Source organism: Brachypodium distachyon, chromosome 3, assembly GCF_000005505.3.
Source record: "Brachypodium distachyon strain Bd21 chromosome 3, Brachypodium_distachyon_v3.0, whole genome shotgun sequence".
Classification (NCBI taxonomy): domain Eukaryota; kingdom Viridiplantae; phylum Streptophyta; class Magnoliopsida; order Poales; family Poaceae; genus Brachypodium; species Brachypodium distachyon.
In genome coordinates, this window is record NC_016133.3 from 31,248,541 (window position 1) to 31,270,815 (window position 22,275).

At 41.1% G+C, this 22,275-nt stretch overlaps 3 protein-coding genes and 1 long non-coding RNA gene across 6 annotated transcripts; 3 read left to right on the forward strand and 1 right to left on the reverse strand.

Moving 5' to 3' along the window:
* The first annotated feature begins 951 nt into the window (after positions 1-951).
* Positions 952-12,354, forward strand: LOC100825630 (myosin-1). Its single transcript, XM_003574047.4, has 23 exons — positions 952-1,784; positions 2,710-2,811; positions 2,894-3,037; positions 3,115-3,265; positions 3,349-3,376; positions 4,163-4,328; positions 4,404-4,467; positions 4,583-4,596; positions 4,702-4,786; positions 5,052-5,155; positions 5,290-5,428; positions 7,409-7,527; positions 7,627-7,779; positions 7,859-7,948; positions 8,368-8,445; positions 9,122-9,280; positions 9,370-9,573; positions 9,665-9,870; positions 9,954-10,089; positions 10,707-10,836; positions 10,946-11,092; positions 11,190-11,269; positions 11,435-12,354. The coding sequence occupies exons 1-23, from the start codon at positions 1,374-1,376 to the stop codon at positions 12,095-12,097; spliced, it is 3,573 nt and encodes a 1,190-aa protein (XP_003574095.1). The 5' UTR covers positions 952-1,373; the 3' UTR covers positions 12,098-12,354.
* Positions 12,355-12,506: 152 nt separating this feature from the next.
* LOC100842147 (putative pentatricopeptide repeat-containing protein At5g52630) lies at positions 12,507-18,188 on the forward strand. 3 transcript variants are annotated; one of them, XM_024461082.1, is made up of 3 exons: positions 12,507-14,790; positions 16,083-16,160; positions 16,294-18,188. In XM_024461082.1, the coding sequence occupies exons 1-3, from the start codon at positions 12,665-12,667 to the stop codon at positions 16,346-16,348; spliced, it is 2,259 nt and encodes a 752-aa protein (XP_024316850.1). In that variant the 5' UTR covers positions 12,507-12,664; the 3' UTR covers positions 16,349-18,188. The 3 variants fall into 3 exon arrangements, with proteins under 3 accessions (XP_024316850.1, XP_024316851.1, XP_003571917.2); XM_024461083.1 differs by having other exon boundaries at positions 16,464-18,188; XM_003571869.4 differs by lacking the exon at positions 16,294-18,188 and having other exon boundaries at positions 16,046-16,140.
* On the reverse strand, positions 18,015-19,142 carry LOC100825945 (putative GEM-like protein 8). The gene is made up of 4 exons (XM_003574048.4): positions 18,972-19,142; positions 18,795-18,875; positions 18,423-18,697; positions 18,015-18,304 (listed from the first exon to the last, which is right to left on the reverse strand). Exons 1-4 carry the CDS (start codon positions 19,081-19,083, stop codon positions 18,128-18,130), a joined length of 645 nt encoding a protein of 214 aa, XP_003574096.1. The 5' UTR covers positions 19,084-19,142; the 3' UTR covers positions 18,015-18,127.
* On the forward strand, positions 19,118-20,695 carry LOC112271585. The gene is made up of 3 exons (XR_002964803.1): positions 19,118-19,349; positions 19,563-19,608; positions 20,429-20,695. It is a non-coding gene; the product is annotated as an uncharacterized LOC112271585 (long non-coding RNA).
* The last annotated feature ends 1,580 nt before the right edge of the window (positions 20,696-22,275 follow it).

Below are 22,275 nucleotides of genomic sequence, written 5' to 3' on the forward strand. Positions count from 1 at the left end.
ATTTGACCTTTTGACCATGGTATGAGAGGCTTGACTTGTTAACTACTCTTCCTCTGCCACGTGGGATTGACCGTGCCACGTAGACATCTTGACCTGTGTTTGCGAAATGTTGACTTGGTCGTCGCCACGTAAGATTTACGGCCCGGCCCATATAAGTGTTTTATCTTACTACAACAGATATGAATCTATGTCATATAATAATATATTAATAGATTAATTTGTGATCAAAGCATTGATCAAAGAAAAACTAATACGCCCCTTATTCTTGGACGGAGGTAGTATTGAACAATGTGTATTAACATGGTCACAAAATTTCAAATAACCCATCTGCTCCAAACTATACGGCATATAGATTTTGACGCCAACTTTTTAAAATTTGACATTGTCTATAGCAAAACGTATATGCTGTGTCAAATCAAGATGTTATGAAAATATATTTCACAATAAATCTAACGGAGAAGTTGATATTTTCTGTTATAACGTTGGTCAAATTCTATAAAATTTGACAACCAACAGAAGTCATGCAATTTAGTAAATCCACGACAAGTAATTCTGGCCGAAGTGAGTATAATGTATCTTTCATCGTGCTACCGTACACGGCTACGTAAGGAAGAGGAGGTATTGTTCAAAAACTTGAGGTGCGCTTGGCCATTTTCAGTACAACTGCTTGCACCGTTGCACGGCTCGTAGCCGTTATAGCGCCGTTAACCACCAAGCCGTTCCCGCTTTTTTCCACATATTTTTCCGATGCGGATAAAAGAGTATTCCGGATAAAATTCCGCAGCGGCGGAATTATTGCGAGTGGAGTGTGCGAGAGCATTGCCATGTGGCCGATTCAAAACCTTCCCAGTTACGAAACCACCACCCACCCCCATCCTCTCTCTCTTGCCCCCGTTTAAATTTGAACATTTTTTTAAACCACTAGTCCCATGTAATTCGCGATACTAAAGCGAGGCGCCTTAATTCCATTAAAATAATTCTCCCCCACAGTCTCTCTCCTCCTCCTCTGTGACTCTGTCTCTGTCGCTGGCTTGGGGGAGAGAGAGAGAGACGGAGGCGTACGCGAGCTGTGGAGGAGGAGCCGCGGCCACGCGGTGAGTTGCGCATCCGCGATTACGGGAGCGGGGAGGAGGGAGCTAGCTCGTCCCTGCTGCCGTTTCTGCCGGGAGTCCCTGGCGGTTCGCGAGATCGGCTGGTTCTCTGGTTTTCATTTTTGAGATTTTTGGGAGTTGTTTGCATCGATTGGCGCTGTGAGGGAGGGAGGGGAGTTTTGAGGAGGGGTTGCGTGGATTTGAGGTGGTTTCGGGGGAGATCCCGTCGGGGACCGGGGGTTTTGGTTCTGTGCGGGGCGGTTTCGGGCTCGCCGGCCGGCGATGGCGTCGGTGGAGGTGCGGTCCGTGCGGAAGTCGGCGGCGCTGCGTGCGCGGACCATGCCGACTAAGCTGCAGCCCGCGCGGTCCATGCCGCTCGACTACAGGTACTCGCCCACGGCGGCCGCGTCTGCTGGCGTTGGCGGCAAGCCGGCGGCGAACGGCGTTGGGCGCCGGGCTGCGGCCGCGCCGGTGGAAGAAGGGGAGGTGTTTGGGGTCGAGGGTGATGCGGACTCCCCCTACAGCTCCAAGGCGGGGACCACGGAGGAGGAGGAGGGTGGTGGAGGTGGCGGGGAGGTCGATTCGGCGTCTTCTGCAGCGGCGACACCGCGGAAGTCGCTGCCGGCCGCCGCTGCCAGCCCCTCACAACGTGACACGAGGTGGGGTGACACGAGCTCTTACGGTGCTAAACAGGTGAATTTTCCCTTGTTTTTTCCCCTGTTGTTTCCGACATTTCTGGATGCGAGAATTTGTTATGATGTCCGAAATTTGGTGAGCTTGTATAGTGTAATGTTGTGTGATTTCTGAATTTTAGTGAACACCTTTTATTCTGTTTTTAGGTGTAGTTTTGATGAAATTTACGAGACTGTCATGTGAACCAGCGGTAGGACTTGTAGGAGGTTATTTCCAGAAACAACAATAAAATGCTAGGCTGAGCTTGATGCCAAGATAGGGCTAACATTTTTTGTGTATTTTAGGTTTTTCTGCATGGTATTGTAGTTATAAATAGGCAATGCCAAGAGGCAAGAACTCCAAAAATGTAAATTTCGTAGTTCTAGCCTTCCAGGCTTTTATCGAAACGTCATCCATCTGCCATAAAGTTTCCCCTTACCAACATCAATAACATTAATGTGACACATGGGTGATGTTTGTTTATTTTACTTTTACTGAAAAGTGTATTTTTATATTGTCAGTAGCTGTACCTTTATTAAAAAATCTTCAAGACTAAACATTTTTCGTTCCACTTCTCATGGGGTAAGGGATCTTTGCATGTTTACTTATAGGTTTGTTAAACTAGTTAATAGATTTTTTTTCTTTTAAAATTTGTATCAACAAATGTTGCTCCAACTGTTCCTACTCTTTTGCTGTTGCGATCTTGGTAACTCAGCTAGAAAGCACGTTGTGAATGTAGCCGAAATTTTATGCAATTTAAATGAAATGCTTGTACTCCCTCCGATCCATATTAATTGTCAACATATTACATGTATCTAGACGCTTTTTGGCATAGATACATCCATATTTTGGCAAATTTGAGACCATTAATATGGCTCGGAGGGAGTATTGTTTTTGACAACATGGAGTACAATGCCAATTCACCATTTATCCTACACATTTGCAGAAGCATAGAGTTTTTTGTCAGCTTCCAAATGGTGATTGGGCCTTATGCACCGTGCTCACTACCTCTGGCGATGAGTCTGTACTGAAGGTTTCTGAAGGCAAAGTAAGCTACCTGATATCTGTGCAGAAGATCCGATTATCGCTTTGAGACTACGGTAATTTAACTCCCTATCTTCCTATTAAAGGTAGTGAGGTCGAAAACGGAGAGCCTTCAACCTGCAAATCCTGAAATTCTTGATGGAGTGGACGATCTCATGCAGCTAAGTTATCTAAGTGAACCGTCAGTACTGTACAATTTGCAGTACAGATACTCCCAAGACATGATTTATGTGAGGACATATATTAAACTTTTTTCTTTTCTTATGGAGTTCCATAGCTTTCTTAATGATATTTTATTTGTATGTAGACTAAAGCAGGTCCAGTTTTGGTGGCCGTCAATCCTTTTAAGAAAGTTCCACTGTATGGTAACGAGTACATTTATTCATATAAAAATAAAACAATGGACAGTCCACATGTTTACGCAATAGCAGATTCAGCACTTCGCGAAATGAAAAGAGGTCAGTCTGCTCTGGTTGACACTTGACACTTCTTCTGGTATTGCATACATGTATGGCTAACTCGGTGTCATATTCATTTACAGATGAAGTTAACCAGTCCATTATTATAAGGTTAGTATCCTTTTGCGGAACAGAAAAATAGTGACCCATCCTGCCAAATGTACTTACACTCGTTGCCTCATTAGTGAAGTGCCTGCATTGCTTATCAGTTAAGCTCACATCCTATGGATCTTTTTGAGATGATTAAAATATACACTATTTTTTTGGCTTGCATGAATTAAGAGCTGAGTGTGCTTTCAACCGATATGATAGGCACATCAATCATAAAAGGCGATGTATCCAGTGAACAACTGAACACTCTCATTCAGTGCAAACCTGCAAAATATCATCGTAGTCCATTAGATTAAAAACGCATGGCTCGGAAGTCGGATCAAAGGTGGAAATTCCACCAACCACCTAAATGCACTTTTGCATGTAACCCCCTGCCATTGTGTTTAAGTGGTTGGTGGGACTTCCACCTTTGATCTAAGCCATGCATTTTTTATGTAATAGCCTACGATGATAGTTTGCAAGTTTGCACTGAATGTGGGGTTTTCACCGGATATGTTGCCACCATAAAATTTCATGTACTTGGTTCGCATGAAGTAGGTACAAATGTGGTAGATCAACGTTTTGTTGTAGCACCAGATTTTCCATTTTTTTATGTACTTATAGATTTGAAAAGCCACATGGATTAGTATGTCCTGCAAAAATCTGATGACAAAACAATTTTGTTAACGAAAGTTGCTTCGCCGAATAACTTGTAATTAAGTTTTCTGTTTTAACTCTTCTGTTTTATTGCGACCATTTTGAGTTACCATGGTGAGCAATTGATAAAATATGTCATTTTTTATGTAGTGGTGAGAGTGGAGCAGGAAAAACAGAAACTGCAAAGATTGCCATGCAGTATCTTGCTTCTCTCGGGGGAGGAAGTGGCATAGAATATGAGATCCTACAGACCAATCCAATACTTGAGGCTTTTGGCAATGCAAAGACATTAAGAAATGATAACTCAAGTCGCTTTGTAAGTTTTCTGGTTGGTATCACGATACTGTAGTGCAGAACAAAAATGATATAATATCTGTTTTCTTCATTGCAGGGAAAGCTCATTGAAATCCATTTCAGTACGACCGGAAGAATATGTCGTGCCATGATTCAAACATGTACGTAATTAAAACCAGGCACATCTTATCTAAACCACTAGCACTTCCTGGTTACATATTTGATTTTATATTGATGAAATTTTCTGATGATCTTTCTGCATGCACAACTGAACAGTTCTACTTGAGAAGGTAACATTTAATTTTGCGCTTATCCTTTTTTTCATTGTTTATAAAAAATGCTGTTCCATGATAAATTGATAAGAAGCTAATATGACCTTATTTTGACTATGGTAGTCAAGGGTTGTACAATGTGCGGTCGGTGAGCGCTCCTACCATATATTTTATCAGCTATGTGCTGGTGCACCAACGTCTCTCAGAGGTACATAATCTATTCATTCACTGTTTAACTCTGAATCCATTAGCCACTAGCTTATTTGCTTGATAGTCTCGTTCGTTTTAATATAGTCATTTTCCTTCTATTTATCGAGCGAAATATGATTTGTGCTACTTAGTTTCCGTTGTAGATTTTATGCTATCATATCTCTAAATGACAAATTCATGTTGCTTTTGATGTTGCTCTCCTTTTTTGCACTGCATGCTCCTTAACTGAATTGCATGAACTTTCTTTTACATCTCTGATGCAGAGAAGTTGAATTTGAAGAAGGTGGATGAATACAAATACCTAAAGCAGAGCTGTTGCTATTCGATTGCTGGTGTTGATGATGCCCAAATGTTTCACACTGTAACGGTATAACATTTTATTTGCCTCATTCTACAAAAAGTACCCCTTTTCCATTACCTGCGCACAATAAAGGAATATTAGGCTCATTCCATGAAAGCATCTTCATACTTGTTTTTGTTCTTTGCTACCTGCTTTTCTAGGAAGCTATGAACATAGTTCATATCAGCAAGGAGGACCAAGATAACGTTTTTGCAATGGTTTCTGCTGTGCTATGGCTGGGAGATGTATCTTTCACAGTTATTGATGATGAAAATCATGTTGAGATCGTTATAGAAGAAGGTACAAAACATTACATTTATGCTTTCACTCGTTTATATGGTGACCATAACTTTTAGATAATTCTAATGTGGACTTTTTTTTACACTACTTTATTGTTGTGGACCTTGGGCCGGGGTCCCAATGGGTTCAAAGACCGGGGATAGGCCAAACCCTCATCTAACCACTAGCAGGGATTGTCCCTGACGAGGTAGATAGGTTGTGAAGCTTGGTTTAACTTTGTGTATTGGCTGTTTCATTGATTAATTCATAAATGGGTACATTGGTTCCACAAATCTGTCCCAGTCTAATCTAAAGGAACTAATCTATCTGCAAGAAAGCTTAGGAACAGACTAATTCTAACAAATATAAATTTAACGTGACGAGCTGCCTGAGGAACTAATCTCTTGCAAGCCGAATTCTGCATTATGACTCTTGTTCCCTCATGCATGTTTTCTACAGATATGGACTCCTTGCTGCTGATTGGTCCCGTATAGCATGCATTGAAACTAACTACCCATCCACCCTTGTCTGAATGTTTCTTGTCTCTTCCGCTCCTCATTTACTCATTTTGCTGTTTGTTACCATCTTTTTCATCTTCACGAGTACACGTTAGCTTTAGTTCTTCAACTTAAATTGTAACGATACCAAAAGTTGTATTTTCATGAGGACTTTTATGGTACACGCCAATCAATATGGACAGTCCATTCAATTGATGCAATGGTCTAGATTTGCTGATACTAGCCGACTAAGTGACTAATATTCTTCAATCAAGGATGAAAATTGGAAGAAACAAGAAAGAAATCCCGCAGCTGCAAGGGCTAAATTGGAAGCAAAACTCTGTTTTGAGTCAGCCTCTGACCCTGATGTGCCGTCTCTCCCTCACACTTCAGGCTGGTTTTGCAGCTGCCGGGCGGCCATCGCCAGATCTCCCTACCTCCCTATCCTTGCTCCTGCTGCCTCTCTCAGTTGCTTGTGACATCTCTCCCTGCCCCCCCGCAGAGCTCTTTTACCTCTGTTGCCCCATCATCCGGCGGATCACTTCCCATCCTTAACAGGCGGCAGGGAGGAGCAGCACCAGTTCGGCGACCTTGCAGCAACATTGTTAAGAAACATGAAAAATCAGGGAACTTCAATGCCGACAGATAGCCAACTGACGAGAGAGAGGCGCGTGAGCGTCGATGTCGGCGCCGAGCGAGCGATGGCATTGTTGCAGGGAGAAGATAACGCTATGAACCGCAAGTTTCCAATGGTGAACAAGGATGGGATCAGATCGACCCATTAAGACCAAACTATCCTCGAGGAAAATATTATTTACGAACAGAAAAGTCTAATACCCAAGCTAATCAACGGTCCGATCTAATCTATACTACTCACCCTTGGCAGTAGTAAATTGTACCTTAAAAAGCCTCATTTGTATACCTTGCAGTGATTCATTTCTGGCCTATCTTGTTTTGTGTCTGTTCTTGGAAACTGGAAGTTTGAAAGCGCTCTTTTCATAGATCTTAATTAGATATTGCAACATCTAAGATAAGGCTGGTTTATGGCTGTGGATGATTTTGTAGTACTTATTGAAGTGCGACTAGAAATGCTTGTATTCCCTCGTGGATAATATATCAAAATTTTCGGTAACATGAGTGCTGCATGAAACTTAAGCTGGTGACACCCAGAGTTTAAAAGCTGCCTGCTATCCTCTTATTGTTAAGATCTATCAAGGTTATTTAGAACACATGCCTATTTATGAGAAGAATATTGTATTGGCTGCAAGTTTGGTATCGACACCACAGGAGGGTCTGGAGTGGGTTAGATTCCAGACACAGTTGAGTCCATGTTGAAGCCTCAGAGGCGTAGACAGCATGGCGTCTTTGTGACATAGTGCATGAAACTCAATCTTGAGTCAAGAGCCCTGCATTCTGCAATTTTGAAAATCCAACAACGAATTAGCATCCGTATCGATGGGTAGCACTACTTTATTACTTAACAGAATAGGTCCTGCTATTTCAGCTGCGGAAACGGTTGCAAGACTTCTTGGCTGCAGTATTGAAGATCTCAATTTAGCTTTCTCAAAGCGGCACATGAAAGTTAACAATGAAAATATAGTTCAGAAACTTACGCTCACACAGGTTAGTATGGTTTCTGATTAAAGGCAAGGTAAAGCAGTAGCCCTGAAGGGTTATTCAATTTAAAACTCTCATGCACCCACCTTTATTTGAATATTGCAGGCAATGGACACAAGAGATGCACTAGCGAAAGCACTCTATGCAAGTTTGTTTGAGTGGCTTGTAGAACAAATTAACAAGTCTCTTTCAGTTGGCAAGCGTCGAACTGGGAGATCAATCAGTATTCTTGATATCTACGGCTTTGAATCATTTGATGTAATGTACTTGCTTTTGAGCTGCACTCGTCACATTTAAATTGACAAATGGTTTCTCATGACATTCTACAAATTTGCAGAAGAACAGTTTTGAGCAGTTCTGCATTAACTACGCAAACGAGAGGCTACAACAACATTTCAACCGCCATTTGTTTAAGCTTGAGCAAGAGGTGATTATTGTTATGTTTAAAGTTACAGAGTGCATCTTGCAGCATTGCTACTTCTACTTGTCAGTAGTATCACTGTATCCGCAAGTGTTCATTTTGTCGTAGTGATTCTCCTTGTTCTATATGCTATACAATACTTAAACATCATTCACTAAAAAAACCCTTCAAATGTTGCTGTTTGTTCTTAGCATTCCATGAAGTTTGCTTACAGAATAATTGTTGCAGAAATCTTGTCGTAACTGTAATGTTAAACACTAGCGATGAAACTCTAGTCTTCTTCCTTACCCTTTTAAGATGAAAAACACACATGCTTCTTGAACCTGCTATTATCTAGTCCTCTGCATTAACTATATTCAGAAAGGTGGAATTGAGATTGTTGCACCTTTTCTGAAAAAGATCTGGCCCGTGGTTTCTGTGAACAGGAATACGTTGAAGATGGCATTGACTGGGCTAAGGTTGAGTTTGAGGACAACCAGGACTGTTTGAATCTCTTTGAGAAAGTATGGACCAGTACATCCTTTTCACTGCTGTCATTATATGAAATCAGAACTATATTAGTCAGTGGAGAATGCTGTAATTTGTTATTTACCAGTACTTCCTTAAAATGCTTGCCTACTTTATTTCATATTAGCAAAGATAAATGTTTTTATTTTTGCTGGAATTTGGTGATGTAGAATATTATAAATTTATTGTAATTTCTATCCTCTTATTAGCAAGCAAAAATCTATTAACTGAAAATACATGACTCGAAATGGAAATGTTTGTCTACAATGCGTACCAAGATCTGGGTACTCTCATTTTTAGGAATAAAGGGGACATGTGTTAGAAGTAAATGGAGTTGCTGGTTTTCTCAACCTAGCATTAGGAAAAGGAAAACAAGGTTGAACACATACTATCTTATCAAAAGGGATCCTGGGTTCCCATTGAAAGACGATATTGGGTTGACCTCCCTGGAATCTCAACAACTTCTGTAGCACTATATCTGATTCACACTTAAGGCATCAACAATAAATAGATCATGTAGACCCATCTTTCTTATCATTATTTGAGAACTTGATAAATTGAAGTCTTAAATTCTCTTGGTTTTTACTTGGCATGAAAACTGTTACTATTCAGCCACACAGAATTCTTACTGCCTAACCTTCTTTATCTTGTACATTTTTTAACTGCACGCAGAGACCACTGGGGTTATTATCTCTGCTGGATGAGGAATCTACTTTCCCAAATGCTACAGACCTTACTTTTGCAAACAAGCTTAAGCAACATCTTGACACCAATTCTTGCTTCAGAGGTGAAAGAGGCAAGGCTTTTGCTGTTCGTCACTATGCAGGAGAGGTTGGAAGTTGTGACATATTCACTGCTATACTTACATTTATCTTTCTTTATACCCTAGACCAACATGATTTCCATTTCTTGATGATCAGGTTGCATATGACACGTCAGGTTTTCTTGAGAAGAATAGAGATTTATTGCATATGGACTCAATTCAGCTCCTTGCTAAATGCAAATCTTCTATACCACAAATATTTGCATCTAAGATGCTTACTCAATCTGATAATTTAGAATCCGTTCCATATAGGCCTAATGCTGCTGATTCACAGAAATTAAGTGTAGCAATGAAATTTAAGGTCAGACATCTGTGCTCTTAAATAACCATTTTGCTAGATCTTGAATGAAACGGGTCAACTTTTACTGACCATGTATGTAAACTTGTTGTAGGGACAATTGTTCCAACTTATGCAAAGACTTGAAAGTACGACACCACACTTCATACGTTGTATCAAACCGAATAATTTGCAACTCCCTTCAATTTATGGACAAGAACTTGTGCTTCAACAGCTCAAGTGCTGTGGGGTTCTTGAGGTTGTCCGAATTTCAAGATCTGGGTATCCAACGAGAATGACTCATCAGAAGTTTGCTCGGCGGTAAATCAAAATCTGTGGATATGTGCATTAAACTTGTGATTACATATTTTTGTATGCAAAAAGTTAATAATTCAAGTTATCAGGTATGGGTTTCTTCTTCTTGAGGATGTCGCATCTCAAGACCCACTTAGTGTTTCAGTTGCAATTCTTCATCAGTTCAACATTTTGCCTGAGATGTATCAAGTTGGCTACACAAAATTGTTCTTCCGAACTGGTCAGGTCAGTTAAGCAGTCTTGTTTTATTATTTATGTCCCTGGTAAAGTGGCAATCACTGTATTTCATACGCATCTATCCCGATAGTCAGCTGAGGTTCCATATCCCTATTGATACTTCCTGACAGTATTGTCATAATTATATATTTTCAAAATATATCAAAACCCTCATATTTTGTCAATACTTCCCATCCTGAAACTTACGGCAACATATGGTTCATTCAGTGATTTGATATTCCATTGATTTCCTAGATATGTTTAGTGATTTGCTGGTTTTCTGTATATGGTAGTACACACAGTTAGCAGTAACTAAGTACACCTAATGATTTGTTTAGCAATGAAAAAAAAAGGATTTGAACCTTCTAATTTGCATGATTGGTTGAACCATTCCAATTCTGTATATTTCCAAGCAAAGGTGTTGGGCTGTTGGCCAATGTTATTTTTTTGAACACATGGTTTATGTCTGCAAACTACACATAGTTGCAGTTTGTTTGTAAAATTTATTATTCATATTATTATTTTGTCTTGGAATGTTTATCTATACATTTATCTGCTACTTAATTTTGTAAATTTTTAATGACAATTATCTTCTGCTGCTTCTCCATGTTTTTTGGGAACTGAAGATTGGCAAACTTGAGAACACGCGAAATCGTACTCTCCATGGTGTTTTAAGGGTTCAAAGCTGTTTCAGAGGGCATCAAGCACGGCGCCATGCAAGGGAACGCATTAGAGGAGTTTTGGCTCTTCAATCATGTAACTCATCAAAACCATGGTCTTTATGCATTTTACTGTATTTCCTTGTCGCTAGATCTTTTTTTTTACTGATCTTACTGTATGGACTGGATTTGCTCTCACCTTGCAGTCATTCGTGGTGAGAATGAAAGACAGAGTTATTCGTCTCTGTTGAGGAAACATAGAGCAGCCACTGTTGTGCAGAGAAATCTAAGAGGCTGGCTTGCTAGAAGATATTTCATCAAGATACGGAAGGCTTCAGTGGTAATACAATCTGGTAAGAAGATTTCTCATTTTCAAGAGGCTTTGTAAAAATAGAAGTGGCATTAATAACACTGTTTCTGGTTCCTTGTTGTCTTAACATAAATATGAAGGTATTCGTGGTTGTCTTGTCAGAAGATGTGCCGGCAATGTTGATCTATTGAACGTGTTAAGAGAATTTGAATCAAAGAAGGTACATCATATTTGTGTCTCTGCTCTCTTACTTGTTTGCTCCTTTTATATGCATGTTCAGTGTGAGGTACTGTCGTTACCGATGGCATTCCTCTTGGCGCATCTGGTAACTAGAACAGCAGAAAACTCTATCTGCTTGCTTAACACTTGAATTCAATTCTTCCAGGAAGCAGAGGGTGACCAAATTTTGATCAAGGCATCGTTCCTGGCTGAGCTACAAAGGCGAATCCTAAGGGCTGAGGCCACTGTTCGAGAAAAGGACGAAGAGAATGAAATGCTTCATCAGCGGCTTCAGCAATACGAAAACCGATGGTTGGAATACGAGCAGAAAATGAAAGCGATGGAGGAAATGTGGCAGAAGCAAATGCGGTCATTGCAATCAAGCCTGTCGGTAGCGAAGAAGAGTCTTGCTCTGGATGAGACACCTAGGATGTCTGATTCATCAGTGGAGCAGAGCTGGGAAAGCAATGGGAATCATGTCGGAGGGGGCTCCCAGCTGGTCCCACGTATCACTGGGCGGGAAATGAACGCCAGCATCAGCGTCATCGGCCGCCTAGCGGAAGAATTCGAGCAGCGGAGTCAGGTCTTTGCTGATGATGCCAAGTTCTTGGTTGAGGTCAAGTCTGGGCAGGCGGACGCCAGCCTGAACCCAGACATGGAGCTCCGCAGGCTGAAGCAGAACTTTGACTCATGGAAGAAGGATTTCAGTTCCCGCATAAGGGAGACAAAGGTGATTCTGAACAAGCTTGCGAGTGGGGGCAACGAGTCGTCACCCAACTCCGCGAAGCGAAAGTGGTGGGGCAGGCTGAACACCTCCAAGTTTTCATGAGTTATGTATGATGTAGATGCGCCGGTATTTTACACCACGGCACGGTTGCTAGTCCTAGAGCCTTTTATTCTATGAGTAACGTGAGAAGTCCAGTGTTTTGGACTGGATTTGTGATTTGTGGAGGGCGAGTTGTATAGTTCTTCCACAGAACAGTGGGCATCTTTGCAGAGCCCAAGAACCACTGAGTTGTGATGTAATTACTTGCTAAGATGTACTACTGTAGTGCTAAAGGGGAAGATTGGCGATTGCTCAGTTCTTTTCTCTCTCTTATTTAGCCTGATGCCATCATCAATTTAAACTTGTATAGTATGGCCCGTTGTTCTTGGTTTTCTTATTCTTCAGTTAGTTGGTGACGAGTGGCAACTTGAGCCGTAGCTGGTTAACCTGTGCTAACATCCTGCCGGATTTCCCGAAATGGATAACATATTGGCATGTGCGAAAGATTTGGAATGTAGGAATTTAACTGCAAATCCACATAAAGTTTTAAGAGAAGGTGCAATCTGAAATGTTGTACTAGAGAAAGTGAAGCTGCTACAGAATTTGACCACCACGGGGATTCGAAATCCCATGGGCAATGCATACATGGCCAGACCCCGCCCGCTGACCCGAATGGGGAAATTCAGGGGCCAGCACTCCCGCTCACTGGACACCGCCACCTCACTCCGGCTCGCTGCCCCTCTCCAGTCATGCGGCCGCGCCGGCGACCTCCGCCTCGGCCGCTGCCTCCACGCGCGCCTCGTGCTCTCCGGCGCGGCCGCCGCGTCCACCTTCCTTGCCAACCACCTCATCACCATGTACTCCCACTGCGCCGACGTCCCCTCCGCTGTCCGCCTCTTCGACGCCATGCCCCGCCCCAACCTCGTCTCCTGGACCACCCTCGTCTCCGGCCTCACGCAGAACTCCATGCACCGCGATGCGCTCGCCGCCTTCTCTTCCATGTGCCGCGCGGGCCTCGTGCCCACGCAATTCGCGCTCTCCAGCGCTGCGCGCGCCGCGGCCGCCCTCGCCGCACGGCACGCCGGGGCGCAGCTGCACTGCGTCGGCGTCAGGCTCGGATTCGACGCCGAGCTCTTCGTCGCGAGCAACCTTGCGGATATGTATTCCAAGTCCGGGCTGTTGGTCGAAGCGTGCAGGGTGTTTGACCAAATGCCACAAAAGGATGCTGTTGCATGGACGGCCATGATCGATGGGTACGCCAAGAATGGGAACCTTGAGGCGGCCGTTATAGCTTTCCGGGATATGAGACGTGAGGGACTGGTTGGAGCTGACCAGCATGTCCTATGTAGTGTTTTGAGTGCGTCGGGAGGGCTCAAGGATGGATGGCTTGCCCGAGCCATCCACTCTTGTGTAATGAAGTCAGGGTTTGAACAGGAGGTTGCGGTGAGGAATGCGCTCACTGACATGTATGCTAAGGCTGCTGATATGGACAATGCTGCTCGTGTGGTGAAGATTGACCAAGGAAGTTTGAACGTTGTGTCAGCTACCTCGCTGATCGATGGCTACATCGAGACTGACTGTATTGAGAAGGCCCTTCTAATGTTTATTGAACTGCGGAGGCAAGGAGTCGAACCCAATGAATTTACTTTCTCGAGCATGATCAAGGGCTGTGCTATGCAGGCTCTGCTTGAACAAGGTGCCCAGCTGCATGCTGAAGTGATCAAAACAAGTTTGATCAGTGACTCCTTTGTCAGTTCCACTCTTTTGGATATGTACGGAAAATGTGGCCTCATAAGTTTGTCCATTCAGTTATTTAAGGAGATTGAATACCATACTGATATTGCTTGGAATGCGGCAATCAATGTATTAGCACAACATGGTCATGGTAGGGAAGCAATCCGAGCTTTCGATAGGATGACCTCAAGTGGTATCAGGCCAAATCACATTACGTTTGTCAGCCTGCTTACAGCATGTAGTCATGCTGGGTTAGTGGACGAAGGACTGAAATATTTTTATTCCATGAAGGATCACCATGGTATTGAGCCTAAAGGGGAGCACTATTCTTGTATTATTGATATGTATGGACGAGCTGGGAGATTAGACGAAGCAGAAAAATTTATAGGTGAGATGCCTGTTAAGCCCAATGCCTATGGATGGTGCTCCTTGCTTGGAGCTTGCCGGATGCGAGGAAACAAGGAGCTGGGGGAGATTGCGGCAGATAACATGATGAAGCTTGAGCCAGATAACACTGGTGTTCATGTGTCTCTTTCTGGGATCTATGCATCATTGGGCCAATGGGAGGATGTGAAGGCAGTCAGGAAGTTGATGAGGGATAACAGGATTAAGAAGCTGCCTGGTTTTAGCTGGGTTGATTCTAACAAGAAAACTCATGTGTTTGGTTCAGAAGATTGGTCACACCCACAGCAGGAGAAGATATATGAAAAGCTCGAGGAACTCTATGAGAGGATAAAGGAGGAAGGTTATGTCCCGGACACACGCTTCTTGCCATGTAACCTAGAAGACACTGCAAAGCAGAGGATTCTGCGTTATCACAGTGAGCGGATTGCCGTAGCTTTTGCTTTGATAAGCATGCCTGCTACAAAACCAATCATCGTGAAGAAGAATTTGCGTATCTGTGCAGACTGCCATTCTGCACTGAAGTTCATTTCTAAGGTAGAAAACAGAGATATTATTGTTAGAGATAACTCCAGGTTCCACCATTTTGTGAAAGGGGGGTGTTCCTGTGGAGATTACTGGTGATTAACTCAAATATCTTCTTTTGCACTAGCAAGTATATTTAGCATTCTTGAATTGTTGCCATCTGTCTATTGCACAGTCAAATTTTTACGTCGCTATTGTGAGTGCATGCAATCATAGCAATATTAATGGTGCAGAGAATTACGAAATAAAACACTGTTTAGGAAAGGTACGAAAAAACAGCACAAGGCCATAGCTCATAGTTGATTGCCATTAACTGCCCACGGGTAAACTGACACATGCTTGCCAATGCTTGTGCCTCTGCATGGCATGAATGGAAATATAGATATCTTTAATGCTGTTAAAGTTGTTTCAAATTTTAGCTGAACCAAGACATTGTTGTTTACAAGGCACAATACCTTAATTTTTAATTATAAGCTACAGTTTATGTTTTAAAAGAACCTCAAGTTCTCTGCAACCTGTAAGAAAGTTTCTCTGCAACTCCCCCATTCCTGCTAATAGGACATTTTGAAGAAATTTGTCACCTGGGTCTTCAATACAGAATGGAACACTAGTAGTTGATTTAACAAATAACCTGTTAAGAGACCGGTTTCAGTAGATATTTAGAATTCAGAAGTATTCGACAACTTTTCATCTTTCTCAACCAGATTTTGTTTGAAGAGCCATACTACAACTTGTGTCATATGCAACATTGACACCCCTTAAACCATGCATCACTTGCTGGCACAGATTGAGACTTCAATGTGCGGAGAGTTTAACTGACGCAGCCTCCTCCATAGCCCCTTCGTCCTCGAGATCTTTATCATAGCAGCATGTCACATCTAGAAGCAAAGGATTGCTAAGATCCTTGACAATATACCACTGAGCTCTAGGTCTTGGGAACACCTTCTTAGGAGCGATGTCGTGGTTTAGTCTTTTAGATTCAAAAGGAATCTATGACTGCTCTCAGATTCTGCAACTTTATTAATCCTTGCACGCAGTTCTTGTACATTCCTGGCCCTCCTTTTCTTGTAAATATTTTTCCTTTATTAATATATTATACAAAGTTGGGGTCTCCCCTGTCCAATGTTTCTGTCCAAAAGAAAATCATTACTTCCAGCCTGACAAATCCTTGCACGCATCTTCTTTTCCCTTTTAACTACTTAAAAATTCAGTCATGAAGCTGCTGAAACATCAGTCATTTCTTAGCGTCCAAAACTAATAGGACACACAGAAGAAGTTTAAGATGTTCATCAACACCTTTTGCGCATTTTTTTATGTAACATGCATCATGTTCTCATCATATTAATTTAGGAACCTTCTGTACGTGTAACATGTTGCTGTTCTCCAGTCAGTACCAATGTGGGTGCTGCAATTATTCCTTAGGAATGGAACAGAGAGTTGTGACTTACTGCTCTTACGATCAGAGGTAAATAAATATGACTTTATTTGTGTGTCTTTGTTTGAATAGGCATCTGAAGACACTTGATTCTTTTAGTACTTTTTTTGCATGAAAAATGTGCCACTAGACTAATTTTTGTGCTGTATATCTCTTTTACCAGGCAGAAGAATCAACTAACCAATACTCATAGAAATAATGCAGCATCACTGAATTAGTACAGTATACATTTTTGTGCAAAGAAACGTTACAATATGATGTAGAGTCATCATCACATTGTCAACTGAAAGCTTGACTTTTTGGAACTACTGTTTTTCTTTTGTCTTTTGGCAGGGATACTATGTGAGGTCAATGACCCTGCAAAGCGCATTGCTGTTTGCCTATGAGTAGGTATATTAGTTTTTTTTTCTACCTTTCTTGTTAGCAATTGCATGGCCTTTTCACCACAATATGGAATCCTGGTCACTCTCAGGTGAATTGTGAATACGTCATATTTGTGAGATGTTATTGTAAGGGATAGTGGACACAAGTTATTATTTCTTGAAACTGGTTTCCTTTCTTTTGGGTGGGGAACACAGTATTGGTTGGTACTTGTTGACGCGGTATCATGCTACCACTTGGATATGTAACTTTAACAAAGTTCTGCATAACCTTCATGACCTGGATATAGTTCTCTTCAAACTTCCTTTTGTTGTAAGAAATGGTCCCTGCTTCTATCCATTATAATAAGGTGGCATAGCTTAAGAATTAAGAAGTGGCTTTCTTTGATAGAATAATGTAGCATGATTAAGTCAGCACTTTCACCTACAGAGTCATCATCTGGTCACTATTTATATATGCAATGCTTTATTTACTTGAGCAGGAAGGTTGTCTTTGATATAACACTATGCGACTGTAATTTCAATTGCTGGCACCTTGAATTTTTTTCGAACGTACTAAATTTGCCACATATTCAAGTTATATTAGCCTATCTTTGATCTGAAGTAGCACCTTTTCTTTTCTTAGTGGGAATCAATCAACACAAGGTTCTTCTTTCCTTGTGTAATTGTGTCAACTGTCATTCTGTCATATATCAACTAGCATCCAAGTACAACTGAATTTGCAACCATATCCTACTACTTCTCTGCTGCCATTTTGCAAAACCCTACCATTCTGGTTCCTATAAACACACAAATTAGTGTACATTTGCTCTGCAGCCATTTTGCAACGATGTTCAACTATAGTGGAACGTATGTGTTGGTGATTATCTCCTAACTCCTTATCAATTATATAAATAAGTCTGGATTCCCTTGTCCATGTTGTTAATGATTTTATATTATTCGGTTTTGATATAGGGAGTGCCTATGACTGCAATTATTACAATGTTTACTGCCTAATATGATAATATCCATACCTATTGGCCTCATGGTAATACAAATTGCTCCGTAAGACCATAACGCCCATCAATGTACTAAAACATTACGAGAATTAACAGGCACCTGAAATGGTTTCAAATTTGAAATATACAAAATAATTAAATAAAATATAACCAAGCCATCCATCCATAAGACATGATAATATACTTCCATTTTAACATAATCCATACGTTAACTTCGTGCCAGAGTTCAAGCATATCATCGAAACTAGTCTCATCTAGAGCTGTCACTTCATTGAAGTAGAAAACCTGTTGAACATATATTCTCCTTTAATGAAAAAACATTAGGCAAGGCCTTCAATATAATCATTTTTTTGCTGTTATATCTGGTTTAGATGAATTTTCTTTTCCAGAACTGAACCTGGCTATAACCACTTGGCAAGCAATTTTCTTCATATTAGTTAGTAATCACCTCAGGCGTAATTGTAAAGTATTATATTTTCGCCCGCCAGTCATAACCTCTGAGAATATTGTCAAGAAAAATGCTTTTCGTCTCAGTATGATTGTTCAAATTCTATTTGTCCAATGTACATATGCATTTCAACATGGTACACAGTATGTTTGGGATTACAAACTAGGTGTGTCATCTCAACTCGGAAATTACATGCTGAAGATATTTGAATGATTTTGTGTAACTGATGAAACCCATAAACCAAAAATCGAACCCGTCAACTGTAACTACATCAATGTACTTCTCATCAGGATTATACAAATTTCCCCTCACTGCAGCATTCTTTATCCTCTTTGTAGGGATCATGACCTGTAGAAAGCACATAAATTTCATTAGCTTTGAGTTCAAGTGCATGACGACATATTTCTTAACCAGATTTTTTATCCAGAAAAATTAGACTATTGACTAGGGGATTTAGTTTAATTACCTTGTAGGGCACCCTTGTGACGCGCCCTTTGGGCGATGTGAAATCCAAAGGCCTATCACTATGGAAGGCAATCTTCTCGGTTGAGATGAAAATCATTCCAGCTATTGGGCCAGCTGTGGTTGAAAGATAACACTGGAAAGCCTTCAATAGCTTCTCATCTTTCTTGACTGGAAAGTATTGCCTGAAGACTTTTTCCATGCTACCAGCTTGGAGAACCTTTGCACCCAAGATCAATTTCCCTTTCACAGTTTCTGAAAGGTTCGATCCCAGAGTTACTGCAGGGCAAAATGTGACGTATTGGTGATGAGACTTGTTGCCTTGTCAGTGTAACAACTCAAGTTGGAAAAATCAGATATTAGATGGAATACTCACTGTGTTCTTTGAAGCCCTGCACATAACTTTCTGTTTTCTGGCTTAGCCTGCTCATCCGATAAATGATGGAATTCTTCTTATCTGTGCCATGGAAAGGATAAAAAAATCAGATCGACATACAGACTACAGTACATAGTTGGAAACTAGAAACGAGAAACAAGATCGCGAGATTATTACCCTTCTTGTGAACCAAGGCAGAACAGGATAGTTTTCCCTGTGTTTCCTCGTCAGCATATGCAAAGGAAGCCAAAGGAATTCCGATGACATGCTTCTGGCTGAAGCCCTCCATAGCTGTTTACTGAAAACTGCTTGCTCTAGTTTCTTTCTGTGTGAGAATATGACTCCTGCTCCAAGCCATCTGTGGGTTTTATAAGGCGAAGCTATCTAAAAGGTTGCTTTATTCCAAGGAACAAAGTGGTGCAACTGAATCAGCACTTTATGCTGCATACTCACCATCGCCTCATCGGGATCAAAAGCAAGGCACACTTTTCGTGACTAAAGGAATGGGCGTGAGCACAGCGGCTTGGAGCTTTCAGCCCGGCGAACAAGGAGGAGGTACTGATGCTTTTCTTTTCTACTGCACTTTCTGTTGCATACAGTTTGTTCATGATAAGAGGAGTTGGTGAGTTAGTTGATGATTTGCTTACGGTTAGCTTTATAAGTTATTGGGAGTATAAGACATGTTGGATTGTTGGTTTGGCAACTTATCATGAACTCTAACTAGTTTGTGGCTCGTACTTCAATACTGGTCTTATTTTCCCATATCAGGGAAGGAAATGTGCTAATTAGTGGGGATTGGAGAGCAAAGAGGAAGGTATGTCAAACACATTGTTGGTTTGCACCAGATTACCGGTGAACATACTTTTTATGCGCATGCATGGACAGCATGGACATATCTCCTTTACACTTGCATGAATTTGGGTCACGTTTTTGTGATGGGTGATTGAATTTACTTCAGGAATCTTGACCAAGCTAAGCTAGAAAAATGTCCGATGTTGAGTATATATGATCAGAAAAATTTCTGCTGAATGCTGATGCAGGCATGATGAACCCCACGTCAAAAGTGTGAAGAAATTAGTAACATAAGTGAAAAAAGTTAAGAGAATCCAACCCATACTCCCTAGAAGTACGTGGCGATAAAGATGATCGCAAATTCTTTGATGCTTTCAATCCTGCCAACGGAGAGCTAGTTTTTTTTTTTCATTTTTTATCTGGCCCATTGTTTATCCATGATAGGAGTTGACATTTTGGCTACTTCATACGGAGTAATGCCAATAGTGGCATGCCTACTTAGGTTTGAGTTTTCTGAATTAGTTGAATACTCAAAGATCTATGCATTGTTTTTCTTCACCTACTGCATAGAAAAAAAAACCTTAATACCCTACTGATCAGAAAAAATAAACAAAACAAAAGAACTAGTCTTGTGAGCCTTTCGGCCCTTTCTTCTGGTAAAAAGAAAATAGGAAAATGCACAGGAAAAGGCACAAGTGGTTTGTTGATTCAGGTTCAAGATCTTTCGGCTGTATCGCCACATTGGTGGTGTGCTTTTCACTTGCACCTGGTCCATACCGTTGTGCTGCCTGGGTATCATTCAGAACCTTAAAAACTAATGAAGAAAAGCCTTCTCATACCAGATTCAAGGTCCAAGAACGTGGTGCCCAGGTGATGTGGAGCGAGACTAATCTGTTGTGTAAAAGTGCCTACTTTCCGCTAATCTGGACTCGTTTTAAGGACGTCATAATTCGGGGTTTGCTTTGCTTCTCCAAATGTCCATGCCAAATGTACGTGGAACTTATGCAGAACCTCGTCAGAAAGGTGTTGTCAGCTGTGTTTGTGCGGTCGTTAAGTTTTAGTTTTCTATGTTGATTATGAAGATATGAAATCTGCCGATTTTGGTTTGACGTGGCAATTCTTGTGATGATACCCTTTTCTTGCAAGAGACGTGGCCTTTGCTAGTAGAAAAAATAAATTAAAAGGCAAAATGAGCATGCTTTTTTTAACCTCAAAAGTACGTCTTTACTTTAAAAAAAATAGAGGAATGGTGAGCTTTATTCATTCAGAGAGGTGGGGGAAACATACATGATTCGGAGGATAAAAAAACAAAACCACTCATGTCTTCCAAAATCACAACTACAACTTGGATGATAAGATGTACTCCTTCCGTCCCATATTAAGTGACTTTTTATTACATGTATTTAGACTTTTTTAGGCATAGATACATCCATATATTTGACAAATTTGAATCAGTTAATATGGGACGGGGGAGTACAATAAAGCTTGGGGGGTGGGGAGTGGTGTACCTTTTTGATTCACAAGGTTTCGAAATTCGAAAACACAGGAATGAGAAAAATGAGGTAATAACGCTGAGCATACATAAACTTGGCGAGATGTGCAATTTAGTACATAAACTTGCAAAATCTAATTCATCTTTTAACAACTTGGTCAACCAGAGCATTTTAGTCCAAAAATTGGTCCGGAGACCAAATCTTACCTTTTTGGCATACCGCTAGCAAAAGCTCAGTCATATTCTTTTTGAAAACTACCCCTCGCTTTATGTAAATCACATTGTTTGATAACTGTCTCCATTCCCAAGGCCGCATCCTATTGTCATGGCTTCATCGAGCACCGTCGGATCCACCCGTTACCCCTAGTATGGGCCTTTAGCACTCATCAAAAGAAATGCAGATTTAGAGTAGTGAAGAGGTTCACGGTGGGCATAGAGAAGAACATGAAGCTCGACTTTGTGAAGTACCTTAATCATAGTGGAGGTTGAACATCTTTTAGGTTTGATTTTGCAGTTTGCTCAGCTGGTTGATTTTCAGCCGGCGTCTGGTTTTTTTCAAGAATACTGCCGGCGTCTGGTGGCTGCAATCTTTGGTATCGGATACATTAATATACTCTAGTGTGCTGTTGCAAGAAAAAGGATTTGTGCCTGCCGGATCACCAATGCTCGATTAAAGATCTACATGCCTATAGTGATATGGGCTTTCTCTCACATGCACACGCGTGAGGTTTTGCTTACGTGGGATGCCATGGTGGCAAGAGTTTGGTCTTCGAACCTCAGTATGAACTAAAATGCTCCCACAGACCAAGCTACGGGATGACAATTCTGTATTTTGCTAATTTATGTACTCCCTCAGTCCGAAAATAAGTGACGTGAATTCATATAGATTCATACAAATCAACGTCACTTATTTTGGGACGGAGGGAATACTAAATTGTATATTGCTGCCAAGTTTATGTATATGCAACACTACTACTTCTAAGAAAATCGTACCAATTGAATGTCATGGCATGTTGAATTCTACTAGAAATCAAAACACACGAATATGTGATAAAAGTTATTTGATTGCACCAACGAAAAAAACTCCCTTCGACCCATATTACGTGTCTCAAATTTGCCCAAATATGGACGTATCTATGTTTAAAAGATGTCTAGATGTATGTAATATTTCGACAAATAATTCCGACCAGAGGGAGT